Here is a 19211-nt window from a genome sequence, read left to right as displayed (position 1 = left end):
GATTTGGTGATAAATGAGTTGTTATTTCTTAAGGTCTTGAGTTCGAACATCATAAATGTTAAGAGTATGAGCATTCATTCTCAAATAATTAAGGGTTATGTTTAAACAGATACTATTATATGTTTATTCCATATTAATAATTTAGTTTAGTTTAATTTGAATAGATAATCATCAACGACGATCGAGGGTGTGGCCCAAGGATAATGCTGATGGGCCTCGCAATAGACCCAAAGTCATAAATTCAATATGAGGCACTATGTTATGTTTCCAAATTTTTGTTTTACTGCTAGTAAAACTTTTGGTTAAGAATTTAACATATATATTTATATTATATTTAGAATATATGTTTGGCATTTTATAATACCATATTTAAAAATGTTTTGACTCGAACTTGGAACATTTACTTGCGGGGTCGTTTCTATTGATTCGATTGAGTTGGTGAATTGACATCGAAGAAGTAGTAGTTTTCGATTCAAGCATGGATAAAGGAAGTTTAGGCCCACTCAGCATGTTTAAAGGGAAATTAAAAAGTATTTGAAATTCAGAGTTCGTCTCGGTAGACTAATGTGACACTTTAGGTTCAATCGGGTTTAAGGTGTTATTATATTAAGTCCTAAACTACTTGCTGGTTATAATTTAGTCCCTGAATTATTCTTATAAACCCTAATATTAATCTAGAATGATAATTCATTTATGATTTGTAAATTATTAGTTATTGATTCGTAATTAATTTATTGAATTGTTAATTTTATTTCATTTAGACCCTTTAATTTCTTAAATCTTTAAATTTATGCATTTTAATTCCTTTTTTTATTTTAGTCTTTTTAACGATTAATTTATTTTTTTATCGATATATTTGTTAATTAACTTTAGGCTTAGGTTTAGTACCTTAGTTTAATTTGATTTTAGCTTAGTCTAATTGGAACTCTTAGATTTTGGATTGACCTTTAGATTTAGATTCTTTTCACTTTAGTCCCTAAACTTTTCAATTAGATATTCTTTTAACATAATTAATTAGGTTAATTAGAGTCTCCACTTTAGGTTAGATTTCAATCTAGTCCTTTAATTTAGGGAGTAATCTAAGTTGGCCCTCGCCTAAATGCCCAAGGGACCATCTCGATTATTCGATTCAATAACTGGTTAAAAGCAAATAGGATTAATAGTAGAGCCTTCATTTCTAGATTTAGCCCTCCGAGTTCTTTAGATTACATAAATTGACACTTTAGGTTAGGGGAAGCCTTAATTAATCACTTAGTTTAATTAGGTTCAATAAATTGACTATTTCATTGCATTTTGATTTCAAAAGTAAGGAATGTTCATTTACCAAGGAGTTAATAGTGTATCATCTGCATTATGCTAAGAGGATTACCGTTGGTAATTCCCGAAGTAGGTAGACATCCTTTTCAAAACCCCCACATCTTTTCAACTTAAGACAATGTTCATTTATGTAGATCAATAACGAAGTTTTCGCATTACATGCTTGAGAGTGATCGTTATTGGTCTTAGTAAACCGACATCCTTTTCCCAACTTGGCATCCATGATGATTTTGAATTAAATAAAATATCGAACTCAAAATTTTTAATTTTTAAATATAGGCTAATCGACTAGGTACAATTTCTGGGCATTGTGGGGGTGTTAATCCTTCCACATGCATAACTGACTCCCAAATTCGATTTTGGTTTTCGTAGAAAAATTATTTTTATAAAAAAAACATTTTATTAAAATTATTTGATTTTAGGTGTTCCAATCGCATCTTGAAATGATTGGTGGTGACTCCCAACATTTCTAAACCTTTTTAAAGAAAAACCCCAAGTCGTATTAAATTTTTCTCCCCACTCTGACAAAAAACGGTATCGACAAAAAATAGGTTTAAGAAATATACATTGAAATACTTAAAAGGAAAACAATAGTAGTTCCTGCATGTATCACACTATGGGTTTCATTAAAATGTCGTAGGAAGGGTTTTTACTAGGAAAATTATTTGAGGGCTTGGTAGCCATGGGACCGTTAAAGTTAAAAGGTTTCGGTTAACTGAACCGCTAAAAGTGTCGGTTACTTGTTACAATTACGTATATAAATTTTAGTAAATGATTAACCATCAGTTAAGTGTTAATAAATTATATCTAATTAATTATATTTTTAGATGGAATAAAATTAGAAATAAAACCAAAATGGTTCATCCTTATGATTTTGGTTATCATGTTTTTCTTACATTGAAACGCATCACACCAAAAATGGACGAAAGAAATACTTGATTTTAAACTATAATATATATATATATATATATATATAAACTTATCTACAAATAAAAAGATTTCTATCTGAATAGTAGTAGCATTACAAACATTTGAAAAATTCAAAGTTTGCAGTAGGATATCTATCTGAATACAAGATACAGGGAAAGTGATACTGATAGTAGTAGCATCGATACGGAAAATGTAGATAGGCAACTCAAAGTGTCGAAGGCTTTGGATCGAAAATCAGCACATAATAAAGAACTGGAGAAGGCCAAAGCTGAGGAACATGACCAGCGTAACCTTCACTTGGCAAAGGTTACTTTGCTCGACAATTAATTGAATTTCCATTAATTTAATGTGTTTGTAGAATAGTTTCTCATTTATATGACCTTGTAGGAAGGGCTTATGGTTGAGGGAACTCCGGCTGCTAAAGATGTTTCAGCCAGTGATATGGAAAAATGCAAAATGTAAGGGTTTCCCCTGATATTATAACTCGGATACCGACACAAATTTCTTCTGCCTATCTGCTGCACAATGCAATGGGTGCCATCATCTTGACTACTTGGTAGTTAAAAAAATATTTGGCTCGGCCAGGAATGATATAAATGGATAGTAAAATAAATAGCAGTAAGCATGAGGTCAGGTTGATCTTTTCTGAATGTCCAAGTACGTTAAGAAATCCTTGACTTTAGCTTTAACATTCGAAAGCAACTTGATAATAATAGTTCTTGATGGCTCTGCTGATTCTCTGCAAAATTTCTGGATAAGACAACATGTTTCAAGAACATGAACTGTTATATAATTCGCCAGACTTCATGAATTTAAGTGAATTGAAGCAACTTTGTACTGACGCAGATATCTCACGAGCTACAATACCGATTGTTATTGAATTGATGCATTTGTGCCCCTGAGGGTTCTTAACAATAATCCAGGTAATGCCAATGATCTCATTTATATGATGGCTGTATTTTCAATGCTGTCCAAATCTTCCAAGGGTTGGGAAAACATGCTACTGAGCTGTCTGTTCTGGAAACTGGTTCTCTTGAAATATACTCTCTTAAATGTTGAAACCGCTTAACTTTTAACTCAGTGGCTGCATTTGGCCAAACCAGCTGCTCCTCATCCTACGTATTTTAGGGTTGGTAATAATTAAAATGAATTTAAATATTTTAATTATTGTTTAAAGTCATTATGTAGGTTCAAAATTCAAGTGGCTATGATGCTCAATGAAATGTCCGTGACTACCCAATCCATTTCATAGTATATGGGTTGTTTTCGCTTTTAGACTTTAGGTTGCGTTTGGTTCAAGGAATGTAAAATTACCAATAGGAATGTAAGATTATCAGTGGGAATGTAAGATTACCAGGGAATAGGATTATTGGGAATGTTGTATTTTGTGTTTGGTTGGTTTAGTAGGAATGTAATATTACCGTGTTTGGTTAAATGAATAAAAGATTATTGAAATATATATTTAACCAAATTGTCCTTATTATATATTTGTTTTTTAACAAGTTGAAAAATATTTATATATTTTCTTTAAAAAATTTAAATTCATAAAATTTATATATATATTTTTTACAAAATTGAAAATATAAAAAGGTTTAATGAAATGGTAAAATTTTATTTTAACTCCTGAACTTCATATAAAATTTTAATTATAGATATTTTTTGTAAATATAAAATAGTTTAAGGATAAATTTGTAATTTAACCTTCGTAGAATTTTTTATATTCAATGACAGAAGAATTATATTTTTGAAAAAAAAATTAAGGGCATTTTAGTCCAAAACGCCGATAATCCAACAATACCTAAGGAAATGGAGGTAATGGCATTCCCGGTAATATACTCCAAAAAATCTACTATTAGTAATAAAACATTATCGTGAATGAGATTCCCGACCAACCAAACATGAGAATGTGGATTCCATTTCCATGAGAATCTCACATTCCTTGATCCAAACACCCCCTTAGGGGCTACAAGTTTTCCAGCTTTTCCCCTTCCTTTTGTGGTCTCCCCCGTTACTTTCTCCCCCAAGAATTACCTTGTATTGACTCTGCAATTTTATTTTATTTTTTTAGGAAAGAACAGTTCCATTTAAATTTATAACATGATAAAAACATTCATGAAATACAACTGCCATTAAAATTAACTGTCAAGTAATGTTAGTACAGTCTGGTATCATGAAAGGTCATTTTATAAATCAATAATAAATAAAGGGTAGGACCAAACAAAAAAAATAAGAGTAAAGGTAGAATTTATGTTAGGGACATAGACTCAAATTATTAATTTGGGGATCAAGGTGTAAATTTATAATTATACTAAATTACAATTTTCACTTATTTAAGGTAGTGAGTGGGAAAATGATCTTTTTAAGACTAAATTGTGAATAAACCTTTTTAAAAATAGGGCAAAGTACACAAATGGTCTCCCAACTATATAAAATTGTTTTGTTGAGTCCTCTAAGTATTAAAAGTTACAAAATGGTCCCTTTACTATAGGATATTGCTTTGTTGAGTCCATCGATTATTAAAAGTTACAAAATGGTCATCCGACTATTCATTATGTTCAAAACTCATCATTTTTCATTAAAAAATTAAGGACAGTCTGAGTTGAATGTTAATATGATATCTAAGATATGATAGTCATTTGAGACTATAAGATTATATTTTATCATATCTCAGACAATAGATTAACATCCGGCACAGACTGCCATTAATTTTTTATCGAAAAATGATGAATTTGGAACATAAAACATAGTCGAGTGACCATTTTATAATGTTTAATAGTCGAAGACTTAACAAACTAACACCATATAGCCGGAGGACCATTTGTATAGTTTACCCTTAAAAATATTAAAAAAAACTTAAGGGTGGGGTTAGAAGAATTTAAAGGGCGTAATTCTATTAAAAACCTATTACTTTTTTATAGAAACAACCCCAAACTATATTAATTAGAAAAATACCCCAAACTTTATCTAAGATATTATAAATATCTCTAAAATATTTAGAAACAATTATAATATTATCTTTAATTAAATTTTTATTTTATCTAATCAATCTTTATTTTGTTGTGCTTGTTTGAAGTAGATAAAATATAACTTTTAGTATTTATATAATATGGTATTTAATTTTTTTTGTTATAATTAAATATTTCTTTTAATAATAATTAAGTATCCATCTCTTGAACAGTTAACTAAAATTTACTGCACCGTGACCACTCTATCCATTGGTACAATATAAAACACTAAAAAAATACATAGTATTTTATTCGATACGTGGTAACAATTAACTACAGAAATGTTCAAGAAGCTTGCGTGGCGTACCATAAATGATTTCCTTTCCAGAGGCATATACGTGGCAAAAATTCAGCGAAGCAGCTCAACTTTTGTAAAGATAATCTTGGTTGCACCAAATCCTATCTCTCAGCTCTCCATAACTGAAACGTCACCGTCCACACACGCTCCACATCCTCCTTCTTGAAAATCTACCAAATTACCCCCAAGTGTGACGTGGAGCCTCATCTACCTTAGTGTTTTACCCCATCCTTGGTCAAAAATAAATATCAACGCTGATTAAACCCCCAAAAACACCGAAACGTACCTCCGTCCAAAAATAAAATAAAATAATTTTAAATTTCAATTTCGGTCGGCCCACAATCTCTCTATTGTCCTTGTGCATGCTTTGTAGTTTGTATTGTATTTTCTCTGAAGCAATTGTCGTTTAGTTTTCCTTTTGTTCTGTTCTCTCTCCTTATTCCATGGCCAAGCTAGAGCTCCGAGGAGACCTCTAGAGTCTTACACAGTCAAACACATCAACAAGACAATTAAAGGTAAGCAGAAACATGAAAAAGAAAAAAAGTGAGAAATTTAAGGATAAGGTTTGTTTGTTTGATTTTCTTTTTCCCTTAAACTTGTCGTGGTGATTGGCAGCTGGTGATTGCGTGTTGCTGAGACGGCGGATCAGTCAAACCCGCAGTACGTGGCGAGAATCGAGCGGATCGATGCTGATTCACGTGGTGGGAATGTGAAGGTGCTTGCCAGGGTGGTACTACAGGCCGGAGGAGTCGATCGGAGGGCGGAGGCAGTTCCATGGATCTAAGGAGCTCTTTTGTCCGATCATTACGATGTGCAAAGCGCTGATACCATCGAAGGAAAGTGTACGGTCCATAGCTTCAAGAGCTATACCAAGCTTGAGGCCGTCGGAAATGAGATTTCTTCTGTCGTTTCGAATATAATTCCCGCACTGGTGCTTTCAACCCTGATCGCGTTGCTGTGTATGCCTTTTTTTTCCTTCTTTTAATTTTGCTATAAATATCTGATATCCAAGTTCATATGTATTTATTTTCTCTCTCAAAATTTATACTTTCACGGCTTAATTGGCGTTTTTTTAATGTATTTCTAATGATATTTTCATCCGCTATTGCTTGATTAAGATTAAGTTAGTCAGTATAAGTTGATTAATGTTGACTTGAATATTAGAAAAATATTTATTTTTTATGCTTTATGTTTGATTTAATTCATGTGAATAACTACCTAATGAAATGCTTAAATTATGCATTCTGAAGCCTTAAGTTGAAAAAATTTAGTGGTTTAATTATGTCCAGGAAAAATGTAAGTTAATTTTGCGTAGTCCTTTATGATATAGGTAATTTTTTCTAGTCCTTTATGATATAGGGTTTACTCAGATTCACTTTTTTCATATGGTTTCTCATGATAACACATTATTTTTCGGGTGTAATTAGATTAGCATAGTTCAGTGTTCCTACTTAAAATTATTGAAATTTCGTTGATCTAAATGAAAGATTTATTGGATGGAAATGGTTAGATCAAGTAAACATTTTTACTCATTTAAATAGTGCTTTGCAACTTTGCGTTTTAGATTATTTTACTTTTCTTACCTTTTCTAGTTTGTTACTGTAATGTGGCAGTTATTGCAAATGTGAGATGCCTTACAATCCCGATGACCTAATGGTTCAGTGTGAAGGTTGCAGTGACTGGTAAGTTGGATGCTTGTGTTGATAGTTGTATGAAATCCATTCTCATAGATCTATTCAAGGAAATATAAAAGTTATATAGAGTGGCATATAGATTATTGTTTTAGTTGTCATTTATCAGCAGGTCTTTCTTAAGAGGATCAGAACTGGTATTATTTAGCTGTCATTTGTGACTGGTGCAAAATGGTTAAACAAGTTCTAAAGTTTTGCCCTGTAGTGGAATTATAATCCCTTCCTTTTCTGCTTTGGAAGCAGGACTTTATGTGTGTATATATTTCTGTTTGTAGAATTATGAATGCATTCACCTATACTTTAGCTTACCAAAATACGTACTCAAGCTCAAATGAGGCTTAGTTAGCCTTCTTTATGCCACGGGAATTTCCAACCTCCGATTCTTCTTGTGGAGCTATGGAAATTATAGTCATGATGTAACCAAAGGCATTTATACAGTCATGATGTAACCAAAATCTTTGGTGCCTTCACTTGACATGAAAACATAAATGTCGGGACACATATTCTCTATTATAAGGTTATGTCAAGGTGCTGTCCCTAAGCTTGGTGTCGTTTTGATATAAATTGTAGTTAACCATGTTGATATAAACTGTTGATGATGATGATCTTTTCTAGATACAGCTTTCACTCGAATGGCTCTTGGATTTATGATCATGAATTATTGGCATCGAGTTGGTAGATTTTAAATTGAAAACCCAGATAGCATTGAAGGGGGGAAAATTTGAAGTTGTCGCTTAACTTTAATTTTGTGCCAATGATGTTCGTATTTGGGTTATTAAGACACTCACTTTGTTGAAACATGTTAATGGACAGATTCTTATTACATTTTTCACTTCAGGTAGCTTCCTGGGGTGAGCTTGTGTTTGATCCTTGTTAAGAAATTTAAGATTTCTGGAGATATTAATTATTAGCCAGTTCTGGAAAGACATTTTGTCTGATTTACTTTCATCTAATTGCAAAGGCTCATTTTTATTTTACTCGAACAAAATGCAACCAATTTATCAGGCATACTTGCCATATTCAGCATACTGCTTTTGATTCAGGTTTCATCCTGCTTGTATAGAAATGAAAGCGGAGGAGGCTAAAGACTCGACCACTTCTTTTGCGAGAGCTGTTCTTCTGAAGGTCAGAACAAATTGCAGAATTCCCATTCCACTTCCAGAACCTCGGATACAAAGGTATTCTGGCTTCCTTGTGCTTCTATCCTTTTCCAGTACTCCACAGTTACATCTTTTTTGAGAATGTAGGTGCTGTTATGGGTGCCTGTTTGTATGGTTTAAGTTTCTGTTTCAACCTTGCCAATGGTGTTACCATATTCGTCGTCAGCTGGTATGTATTACTAATCATAAACATCATCGTTAATTCATTATATTTCAGGTGGATACAAAACGGCTCCGGAGGTGAAAAAGAAAGTACATAAAACCTAGCTTTTTTAGTCGCTTCACTCGTTTTCTCACTGTTAACCATGCAGTAGGCTTGGAGCAAGGACGGCACGTGTGCATCAAAATCTATAGCCTCGTAAGTTCATAATCCTTGTGTCGACATTAACTGGTTTGAAAACTTGTGCCCTGTTTTATATAGTTTGAGGACCGGACAATAGAAGTCAGCAGTGTGTTTGGTTGTATGTATTAAGATGTAGGTTCCCCTTTATCTCTTTTTAGTTTATATTAGGGTTGTGGATAATCAAAAACTGTTTTTGTAAATTAAAAATGGAGCCATAGATTTTCTGGGTTTTGATAGGCATATCAGTGCTACTCTATTGGTTATTTGGTTGTCTTGTCTGCCTGGCTCTTGCATTGTTATTCGGATTTTGAATCTTTTCCAATTGAATACATATGAAGAGGAATTAACAATTCACAAAGAGTTATGATTAAATATGTCTGCGTTTAAGGGTTTTTTAATTTATTTAAAATATTTTGTTTAAGGGTTTTTTTTTAATTTATTTGAAATATTTTATCTCGTTGCCGGTACTTTCGGGCGAGAACCCAATATCCTAATCAATTAGACTGCAATTAATTTGTTCATGACTTTGAAAATAATAATAAATATGGCTAAATAAAATTCGCCGCCAAGCCTTATTTCTTTTTTTATTTTAGATAGGGAATACGGTTTTACTGCATTTCATTTTCGTCCTTAAAAATCGACATCTTGAGTGATTAAATTAGATTGCTTTGTCTTTCACACAACGTGTTTATAGAAAGTTTAGGAGTCAATTTCATTTAAATTATTAAATTCAGTAACTAATTTGATTCTAAAAAAATTCTGAGAATCGATCAAGTTTTAGGTCAGATTGACCTAAATAACATCCAAGAGCTAATTTATTCAAACTTGTCAAGTTCAAAAGAAGAGTTTGTCCTGAAAATGATTATAGGCCAATTTGACTAGTTTACCGTATTCAAGAGTGTTGTTTTATTATCTTGTTATTAAAAGTTACAACGGTCACCGACGTATATGATATTGTTTTTTATTGAGTCATTTTCCTGTGTTTCAAATTCGTCTCTCTGTTAAAAAGTTGACTATTGTCTAAACTAGACGTTAACTTGCTTACTGTGATTCTGATTACAGAATTTCAAAAGATTATCATATCGCAGTCAATATGTTAATGTCAAACTCAGACTACCATTAAGTTTTTTTAATATAAAGTGATGAACTTAGAACATATGAATAGTCTAATAATCATTTTGTAACTCTTAATAATCAATGGACTTAATAAAATAATGACCTATAATTGAGAAATCATTATAACTTTTAATAATTACGAAACTCAACAAAGTAACGCCCTGTAATTGATACCCATTTGTATACTTTACCCCTTTTAACTAATTACTTAACCAGTAGACTTCGAACTGATCTTAATATTAATGCATTTCCTTTTCATTATTAAATTAAATGTTAATATACGTGTATATTTAATTCTCAGCCGTCTAATTTAAGGTAGGTGCAAAGGAAGCGAAGATGCGAATGCGATTGGATGGTAAGAAAGGAGGAAAGGATCTCAACCAACATGCGTGAAGAGCGAGTGTTGACAAGGTGGAAGATGGGAATTAGGAAAGAAAAACAAGAAAGTAAAACAGGAAAGTTTCTTTTTGGAGATTACACGACTTTATAAAAATAAAAATGACACGTGTAACAATATTAGTGGTGGCCACAAAGAGGGGCACAATAAAGGGGCAGAAGATTTCTGTTCCCTAACAACAATAAATTTGTAGAAATGGAAATACGTTTAATTCTCATTGTGAGGTTGAAGTCTCATCAACTGGATGCCAGAATCTGTTGAAAACCCACATTGAATCAGCTTCAACTGCATATCCATCATGGTTACGATGCCAACTACAATAAGCATGAGTCCGGTTCTTGATATCGAAAATGGCGTGACCGAAGCTGGCTTCACGATACGCCGAATAGGCCGGCTGTGGTTCCGTCATGCTGCAAGTACGAAAAAATCCTGAGCATTTGACATCAAATCATTGTAACAATCATGTATGAAACAATCATATGCTTAAGAGAAGAGCAATCTTTACTTGGTTGCTAAGCCTTCGAGATTCCCTCGGTCACCGATCGTAATGTATACCGGCGCGGATTGGTCCTTCACAGGAATGCATATGCCATTTACGACATTGTATGCAATGTTGGATATACGTTCCTGTAATGTACAGTATTCAATCAACTCTACTAGAACATAATAATATAGGCGAAGAGCTTACGGATCGTTCATGGGCATGACATGGCCGGCAAATACGACATCAACTTTGTACTGCACAACCAAGGCTCGTACATTACTCTCATGGATTCTCCTTCCATGTAATGGTAGTTGTAGCTTTTATACCAGGGAGAATGCATGAGAACTATTAACCATGGTGTTTCACTCCTGTTAACTTTTGGCAGCTCTGCTTCAAGCCATTGGTACTGAGGTGTGCATTTACCTACGGTAAAATCATTGGTAAGTTACCAGATGAATTCAGCAACCAGCATACAAGTGTATAACCACGCATAGGATTTATGTTTGATACCGTAGGCCGAATACGAAGACAGGACTATGATGTATGCCGAAGCTCTCTTTATCGAGTACCAAAACGGTGCGGTACTGTTCGATGCTCAGAAAGGAACATGATACCGGTGAGTGTAAGGCTTAAAAGGCTTATTTTCACCCTGCAAGAGGAGCCATAATCATGTTGTTACCAAAGCACAAAACAGTCTACAATTCAAAACCGTCACAACGCAGCCGGACCATAGTTACAAAAATCGCTCAACAGCCCACGATCTACGTACTGTACGATGCGATCCAAAACGCGGTACGAACGCGTTCCAGTCGTTTCAAAATCGTGATTCGGTACAAGCTTTGGGTTCGTCGAGTGTTAAAGAGGAGCTTGAGGGAGAGGAAATGGGGGAACGACGGGGGTCGGTTTTAGGCTGAAGAAGATAATGAATTAGGCGAAACTAACCTTGGCGTACGGTGGCAGCTGTCGATGACACGGCGGAAAACCCACCGGAATCTGGGCGCCGGTTGTATCCCCCCCTCTCTCTCTCTCAAAACTGAGAAATGAAACAAAATGAAAATAAGCCCGTTTTGGCTTATATGCTTCATCAGTCGGCGGTTGGAAGTCTCAGTGAGGGTTCGAAGAAGAAAATAGGAGGATGAAGAGGGAGAGTTGGAGAGAGGCGGCTGAGTTTGGGTATTTTAAATTATGTTTGAACCTTTAGTTAGGTTTTATCTTAAAAGTTTTCGGTTAAATTAGGATTTAGTTGTCGTATTCTTAGGGATAATTTAGGTTTAGGCCATCGTAATTTAGCGAATTTTTATAAAACGGTCCCTAATTAGTCCCAATTTTCTTATTTTGTTTCAAATGTTTAGGTACCATTTATGTTATTTTACATATTATTTTAGCTTAAACCGAATTTTGATAAATTGTATTTAGGACCCTGTAACTTATGCGCATTTTGTACTTAGGTCACTGATTTATTTCTAATTTTACCTGTTCAATTTTATATTTGTTTCTGGTTAAGGGTAAATATCTGTTTAAATCCCTGTTTTTTATGTGTTATTTCAGTTATTAAGGAAGTTTTAATTTCTTCTATTTTATTCATACTATTTATAGTTACTTATAAAATTTGATGTAGAAAAATAGCAACGTATGAAACTGGTACATCGTACCGGAGCGATCTAAAATAAGTCTACCCCCTCGTACCGAATTTTAGGGACCTAGCGAATTGAGATCTCGTTCCAGATTCTCATACCAGAGCGTACCGCAATCTATGTGACTATGAGCCGGACTCATCTGCTCATGCCGTGATGATATAAAAATAATGAGTGCTTACGATTTCAGGGGCGAAGTCAATTTCGTGATTTCTGGCAGTCCATATCCATGGTTGATATGCAACACCTCTCTCAATAAACCTTCCCCCATGAATCTCATCTTACATTATCATGGTTGGGATAGTTATCTGCGTAAGAAAGATCCCCAACAAATAATACCATCGGACCTTTCTGTGGATTTGCTCATAATGAGTCAATGTGCTATTCGAATCAAAACTCTGCCCCAGATCCCCTGCATAATGATTCCAATCTCATACATTAGCACATGAGCAATGACCATACATACATACATACATACATACATACATACATACATGCATACACATTAACGAAGGTTTCACTTACCGATTAGGCCAAATGCATATGGGACATTGGGACCAACTGAAGGAGGAGTTGTAAACCAAAATGTTCTCCTAGTATGATCCAAACCAACCTCATAGTAATATCTGGTGTTGTACTACAATTTGCAAAAACATTCAACAACCAAATTAAAAAAAGACTCCGAATTGAATATCAAAAATGCCGACCCGGGACTCGATTACTCAAAAATCGATATGACCAAGTAATAAGTTATAATACTCGGTCCTATATAGACCAGAATACAAAATTACTAGATTTCTGATGGTACAATGATGAATGTAACCAGTGTTGAGAAATAAACGAGTAATTTCTCTATAATCAGATTAGTGAGAATGTGAAATAAAAGCGGAAAAATAATACCCAAAATTGATAACGGAGTTCAGTCAATTTGCCTACGTCTCCGTACTGCTGCAGATCTTTTACTAAAGAGATAAAATTTACAAGTGTTTACAAAACACTCACTACTCACAAGAAAGCTCTCTAGTATTGGGAGAAAGAAATGATTTGGGATGATTTTGAAGCTAAATGAGCTAGGGTATTTATAGTTGAAGTTTAAGGACTAATCTTATAAATACCCTTAAGTGTGCAGTGGCTAAAATGTAATTTACTCATCTCAAAATTTCAACACAATTAATTGCAGCGAATTCGGTGGCCTCCCATTGTTGAAAATACAACCCCTTTATGATTTTTAAAGCCTCTTTTTCTGACTTTTCTTTTCTAACAATCTCCCACTTGAAGACTGATTTTAATCTGTCTTCACACCTCGATCAATGCAGCAATATTTCTGGTCTTATTATTCTAGTATGCCAACTGAAGCTGAGCACAACTTCAGTTTGTCCGTAGTCACCGTCTTTGTTAACATGTCTGCCGGATTTTGAGCTCCACTAATCTTTTCAAGTTTCAAAATCCCATCTTCCAGAAGAGACCAGATAAAATGATATCTCAATTGTATATGCTTCGTTCTGGAATGAAAAGACGGATTCTTTTCTAGCTGTATAGCACTTTGAATATTGCAGTAAAGGACATTGTTCTCTTGTTTCTTGCCTAACTCTTCCAAGAAACTTTGGAGCCAAACCATCTCCTTGCTGGCTTCCGTAACAACGACATATTCTGCTTCAGTTGTGGATAGAGCAACTATCTTCTGTAGTTGAGAAACCCAACTCACTGCAGTACCTACTAGATTATAGACATACCATGTATTGCTCTTTCTGATGTCAACATTTCCGGCTAAGTCAGCATCTACATAGCCTGTCAGTATCGTATCTCTACCTTTGAAACAAAGTGCTTTGTTTGTGGTACCTTACAGATATCTGAGGATCCATTTGACTGCTTCCCAGTGTACCTTGCCTGGATTATTCATGTACCTGCTAACAGCTCCCACTGCATGAGCAATATATGGTCTGGTATAAATCATGACATACATCCGACTTCCAATTGCTGAGGCATACGTCACCTTCACCATGTGTGTACGTTCTTCCTCCATCTTTGGTGACTGTTCTTTGGAGAGTCTAAAATGAACACCTAAAGGTGTACTTACTGGTTTAACATCTTGCATGTTGAACCTGGAGAGTACTTTGTTGATGTACTCAGCCTGTGATAATATCAAAGTCCCCGGCTTTGTGTCTCTCTTGATCCTCATCCCAAGAATCTGCTTTGCAGTGCCCAGATCTTTCATTGCAAACTGCTTCAACAATTTTTACTTCAAGTTTATAATCTCTTGCATGTCTGATTCTGCAACGAGCATGTCATCAACGTACAACAATAAAATAATGAAGCTGTTGTCGAACCTCTTGATGTAGTAACAATGATATGCTTGGCATCTGGTAAAACCATTGCTACTCATGAAGCTATCGAACTTCTTGTACCACTGTCTAGGAGCTTGTTTTAAATCATACAAGCTCTTCTTCAACCTACATACTTGGTTTTTCTTGTATGCCTCTATGAAACCTTCTGGCCGCCTCATATAGATTTCCTCCTCCAAATCACCATGAAGGAAAGCTGTCTTCACATCTAACTGCTCAAGATGTAAATTCTCTGCAACTACAATTTTCAACACCAGTCTGATTGTAGACAGCTTCACGACTGAAGAAAAAATCTCATTGTAGTCAATACCTTCTTTTTGCTGAAAGCCTTTGACAACCAATCTTGCTTTGTAGCATTTTCTCCCATCGTGCTCTTATTTGATCCTGTAAATCCACTTGTTATGGAGCGCTTTCTTGCCTGGTGGTAATTCAGCTAATTCTCACGTCTGATTTGACATAAGCGAGTCCATCTCATCTTTCATGGAAGACTCCCACTTGACTGAATCCTCTACCTGCATTGCTTCATCATAGCACTCTGTTCACCATTGTCAGTCAGCAACAAGTAATGCAAAGAAGGAAAATAACGCTGGGTTGGTTTAGGAGTTCTAGAAGAGCGTCTCAGTTCTGGTGTGCCTGGTTCTTCTTGAACTGCTTCTGGACAGATCTGAACATCTTTTCCAGAAATCTCCTCGAACTCTGCAAATTCCTTTGTTTCAGCTTCGGTATTGGAGCTACTTGATTCTATGGTTGACCTGTCTTTGTACATCACATTCTCATTGAAAATGACATCTCTGCTTTTGATGATCTTTCGATTTTCGTAATCCCAAAACCGTTAACCGAACTTATCACCACCATAACCAACAAAGATACATTTATTGGCCTTGGCATCAAGTTTACTTCTTTCAGCAGAGTTTATGTGTACATAAGAAATACAACCAAACACTCTTAAGTGTGAAAGGTTTATTTCTTTCTTGCTCCAAATTTCCTCTGGTATTCTTCCATCCAAAGGAACTGAGGGCCCACGGTTGATCAGATAATTTACAGTGTTAATAGCTTCAGCCCATAGAAATTTGGGCAATCCGACATGTATCCTCATGCTTCTGGCACGTTCATTCAGAGTTCTGTTCATGCGCTCTGCTAAGCCTTTCTATTGCGGTGTCATGGGAATTGTTGTCTCTATCTTGATCCCATTGTTTGCGCATAAATCTCTGAATCTACTGTTTCTGTACTCTCCTCCATTGTCAGACCTCAACCGCTTGACTTTCAAACCAGTCTCATTTTCCACCATGGCCTTTCATTTTCTGAAGGTATCAAAGACTTCTGATTTCTTCTTCAAAAAATAAACCCACACCTTCCTCGTAGAATCATCGATGAATGTGACATAATATAATGAGCCTGCAAGATATGGAACTGGAGATGGTCCCTATACATCAGTATGAACCAACTCTAACTTTTCTGCCTTGGGTGTCTTGCCAATCTTTGCAAAACTGACTTTTTTTTGTTTGCCAAAGATGCAATCCTCGCATAGTCCGACATCTACACTCTTTAGATCCGACAGTTTCCCTTTTGACAAAAGTGTCTTCATCCCTTTCTCGCTCATATAGCCAAGCCTTTGGTGCCATATGTTTGATTTTCCATCAGCATCTGATGCAGCAATGATATTCTCCAAGTTTGAGTTTACATAGAGAGTACCAGTCTTTTTACCACGAGCAATGGTGAGTGCTCGTTTGGTAATCTTCCATTCACTGCCTGAGAAGGTTGTACTATATCCTTCTCCATCAAGTTGTCCAACAGAAATCAAATTTCTTTTGAGGTTTGGAATATGTCTCACACCTTTAAGCTTCCAGGTGGTCTAGTTTGGCAACTTTAGTCGGATGTCTCCTTTTCCGACGATCTTCAATGTTTCATCATCAACTAGATGAACCTTCCCAAAATCACCACTGACATAGTTCTCCATGATTTCTTGGCATGGGGTGGAGTGGAAAGATGCCCCTGAATCCAATATCCATGATTCAATCGGATTGTTGACGCTTAGAATCATGGCATCACCTGTCTCCTCTGTCATGTTGGCAGATTCCTGTGCGCCAGTATCTTTCTTCGATGCTTGGCAATCTCTTTTAAAGTGACCCTTCTTGCCACAATTATAACAGGTATAATCTTTCTTTCCCGTTCCTGATTTTCCCCTTCTGGATTTGGATCTGCCACTATTTGAATTTCTTTCTGAAGTTCTCCCTCTGGACTCCGTGTGCAAGGCTGAGGAGGATGATGCTTCACCCGATTCTCTCCGTCGAATTTCTTCACTCAATATCAGATCTTGAAAATCGTCGAATTTTAATTTGATGTTTCTCGACGAGCTGCTAACTGTTGTAACAGTAGCATTCCAACTATCTGGTAGAGATGATAAGAGAATTAAAGCTCGAACTTTATCATCAAATTCAATTTCCACTGAACTCAACTGGGTTGTGATTGTGTTGAGTTCATTTAGGTGTTGAGCCACTGATGCCTCTTCCACCATTCGCAAATTGAATAATCGCCTCATCAAGTGAACTTTGTTTGAGATCTATGGCTTCTCATACATACTGGAGAGAGCCGCCATAAGAATCGTCGTGGTCTTTTCCTTTGCTATGTTTAAAGCAACATTACGGGATAACGTCACTCGGATAACTCCAAGGGTTTGTCTGTCGAGAAGAGCTCAGTCTTCATTCTTCATGCCCTTTGGTTGCTTTCCTGAGAGATGTTGATATAGATTTTCAGGTACAGAAAATCTTCAATCGGCATCTTCCAAAAGCCAAAGTCCGCACCATCGAACTTTTCAATTTTCACTTTCCCTTCGTCTGCAGCCATCACTCCCACTCGAATCTGGTTTCGTTTGGATTGTTTCTGATAATTCTTGCAAACCATCGTGTATTAGAACACCTCCGTCGACAAATTCGTATCGCCGACAAAATTTTTTACTATTCACGAAATTTACTATTCATGTGAATAGTAATGAATAGTAACATCGCAAAAATATTGACAAAATTCACAACCAAAAGCTCTGATTACCAGTTGTTGAGAAATAAACTAATAAACGAGTAATTTCCTATAACCATATTAGTGAGAATGTGAAATAAAAGAGGAAAAATAATACCCGAAATTGATAACGGAGTTCAGCCAATTTGCCTACGTCTCCGGACTGCTGCAGATCTTTTACTAAAGAGAGAAAATTTACAGGTGTTTACAAAACACTCACTACTCACAAGAAAGCTCTCTAGTATTGGGAGAAAGAAATGATTTGAGATGATTTTGAAGCTAAATGAGCTAGGGTATTTATAGTTGAAGCTTAAGGACTAATCTTATAAATATCCTAAAGTGTGCAGTGGTTAAAATATAATTTACTCATCTCAAAATTTCAACACAATTAATTGCACCAAATTCGGTGCACAATCCACCAAATTAAGTGGCCTCCCATTGAAAATGCAACCCCTTTATGATTTTTAAAGCCTCCTTTTTTTACTTTTCTTTTCCAACAACCAGAGGTGTAATTGTAGAACTTATAGGAAACGAATTTGCCTTGAGCCTTTCTCTTTGTGCTTGGTGTTTTCACTCCAGTAAAAAACAGCACTGGAACCCGGTTCATCCTCGGTCACCCATGAAACAATCACAGCTTTTCCATCATGATGATCTTGTGTTATATGAACCTTAAAATCCAAACCCCAAATCCATATAAACAAAATGCAAAAGAGAGAAAGAAAACCTGTTGAGGTGCATTATAGCCTGGGGGAACTCGGAAAACATCACTGTTGAGTGGCATATCCTCTGTTTTCTCCACTTTCCTAACGTAGACGCTGGTCTTTCCGCCATTACAATACACTGCTGAGTTCAGAACCAAACCCAGAACAATGGCAACAAAAGAAGAAAGAGGCTTCATCTTTGAAGTTTTCAAGGTCACACTGGTTTTGCTTTTTTATATGAATCGTTGACTTTTAAACAAGGATAGAATATTTAGACTATATACGAATACACAGATCAGTTTGTATTAGAAGTCAACTCTTCGGAGTTCGGACGCTATACGCAATTGGATGGTTGATGCGAAAAGTGATTAATTTTTATAAAAATATGAAGATTGAATCAGAAAAACAATATTTTTAATATACTTTTGCACACATAAGTTGACTATTCAAATTAAAATTGTTTTTTTAATTGAGTTGAACAATACTTTTGAAAATTTAAAATTTAGGGTAAATTACACGGATCATCACTGTACTTTTATGTATTTCCTATTTTTCTCATTGTATTTTAAAATTGGTTAATTTCATCACTGAACTTAATATAATTGACAAATTTGGTCACTCAGTCGTTTCCCCCACAAACGGCGTTATGACATCGTCCGGTAAAACTCTTTGGTGAGTGTCAATGCCTATGGCATCGGAAGCATCTTCGTTCTCCGTTAAAACTCCTATCGACCCCGCTCTGTGAAGTGTCGTCGTTCGTTGTCGAGGACTGATCGAAGCT

The 19211-nt window shown here is 35.3% G+C and overlaps 1 protein-coding gene and 1 pseudogene across 1 annotated transcript; one reads left to right on the top strand and one right to left on the bottom strand.

Moving 5' to 3' along the window:
* The first annotated feature begins 2172 nt into the window (after window positions 1-2172).
* Window positions 2173-8980, top strand: LOC120202247 (annotated as a pseudogene).
* Window positions 8981-10448: 1468 nt separating this feature from the next.
* LOC120202246 (purple acid phosphatase 2-like) lies at window positions 10449-18627 on the bottom strand. The gene is made up of 9 exons (XM_039202689.1): window positions 18454-18627; window positions 18262-18397; window positions 16399-16487; window positions 12901-13012; window positions 12715-12787; window positions 11311-11390; window positions 11022-11164; window positions 10763-10884; window positions 10449-10667 (listed from the first exon to the last, which is right to left on the bottom strand). The coding sequence occupies exons 1-9, from the start codon at window positions 18625-18627 to the stop codon at window positions 10472-10474; spliced, it is 1125 nt and encodes a 374-aa protein (XP_039058620.1). The 3' UTR covers window positions 10449-10471.
* Window positions 18628-19211: the final 584 nt, after the last annotated feature.

This window comes from Hibiscus syriacus, unplaced genomic scaffold, assembly GCF_006381635.1.
Source record: "Hibiscus syriacus cultivar Baekdansim isolate YM2019G1 unplaced genomic scaffold, ASM638163v2 tig00008386_pilon, whole genome shotgun sequence".
Lineage (NCBI taxonomy): Eukaryota > Viridiplantae > Streptophyta > Magnoliopsida > Malvales > Malvaceae > Hibiscus > Hibiscus syriacus.
Note: the sequence above shows the minus strand (reverse complement) of the source record. Positions and strands in the feature narration are given on the sequence as shown.

Bases quoted from the DNA above. Each gene is read 5' to 3' on its own strand.
- LOC120202246 (XM_039202689.1), bottom strand. From the start codon at position 18,627: ATGAAGCCTCTTTCTTCTTTTGTTGCCATTGTTCTGGGTTTGGTTCTG. The intron at 18,398-18,453 runs GTTTTCTTTCTC...TTGGATTTTAAG, and splicing joins GCTATAATGCACCTCAACAG to GTTCATATAACACAAGATCA. The intron at 13,013-16,398 runs GTAAACTCAAAC...TGCAAATTGTAG, and splicing joins AAAAGACTGGTACTCTCTAT to TACAACACCAGATATTACTA.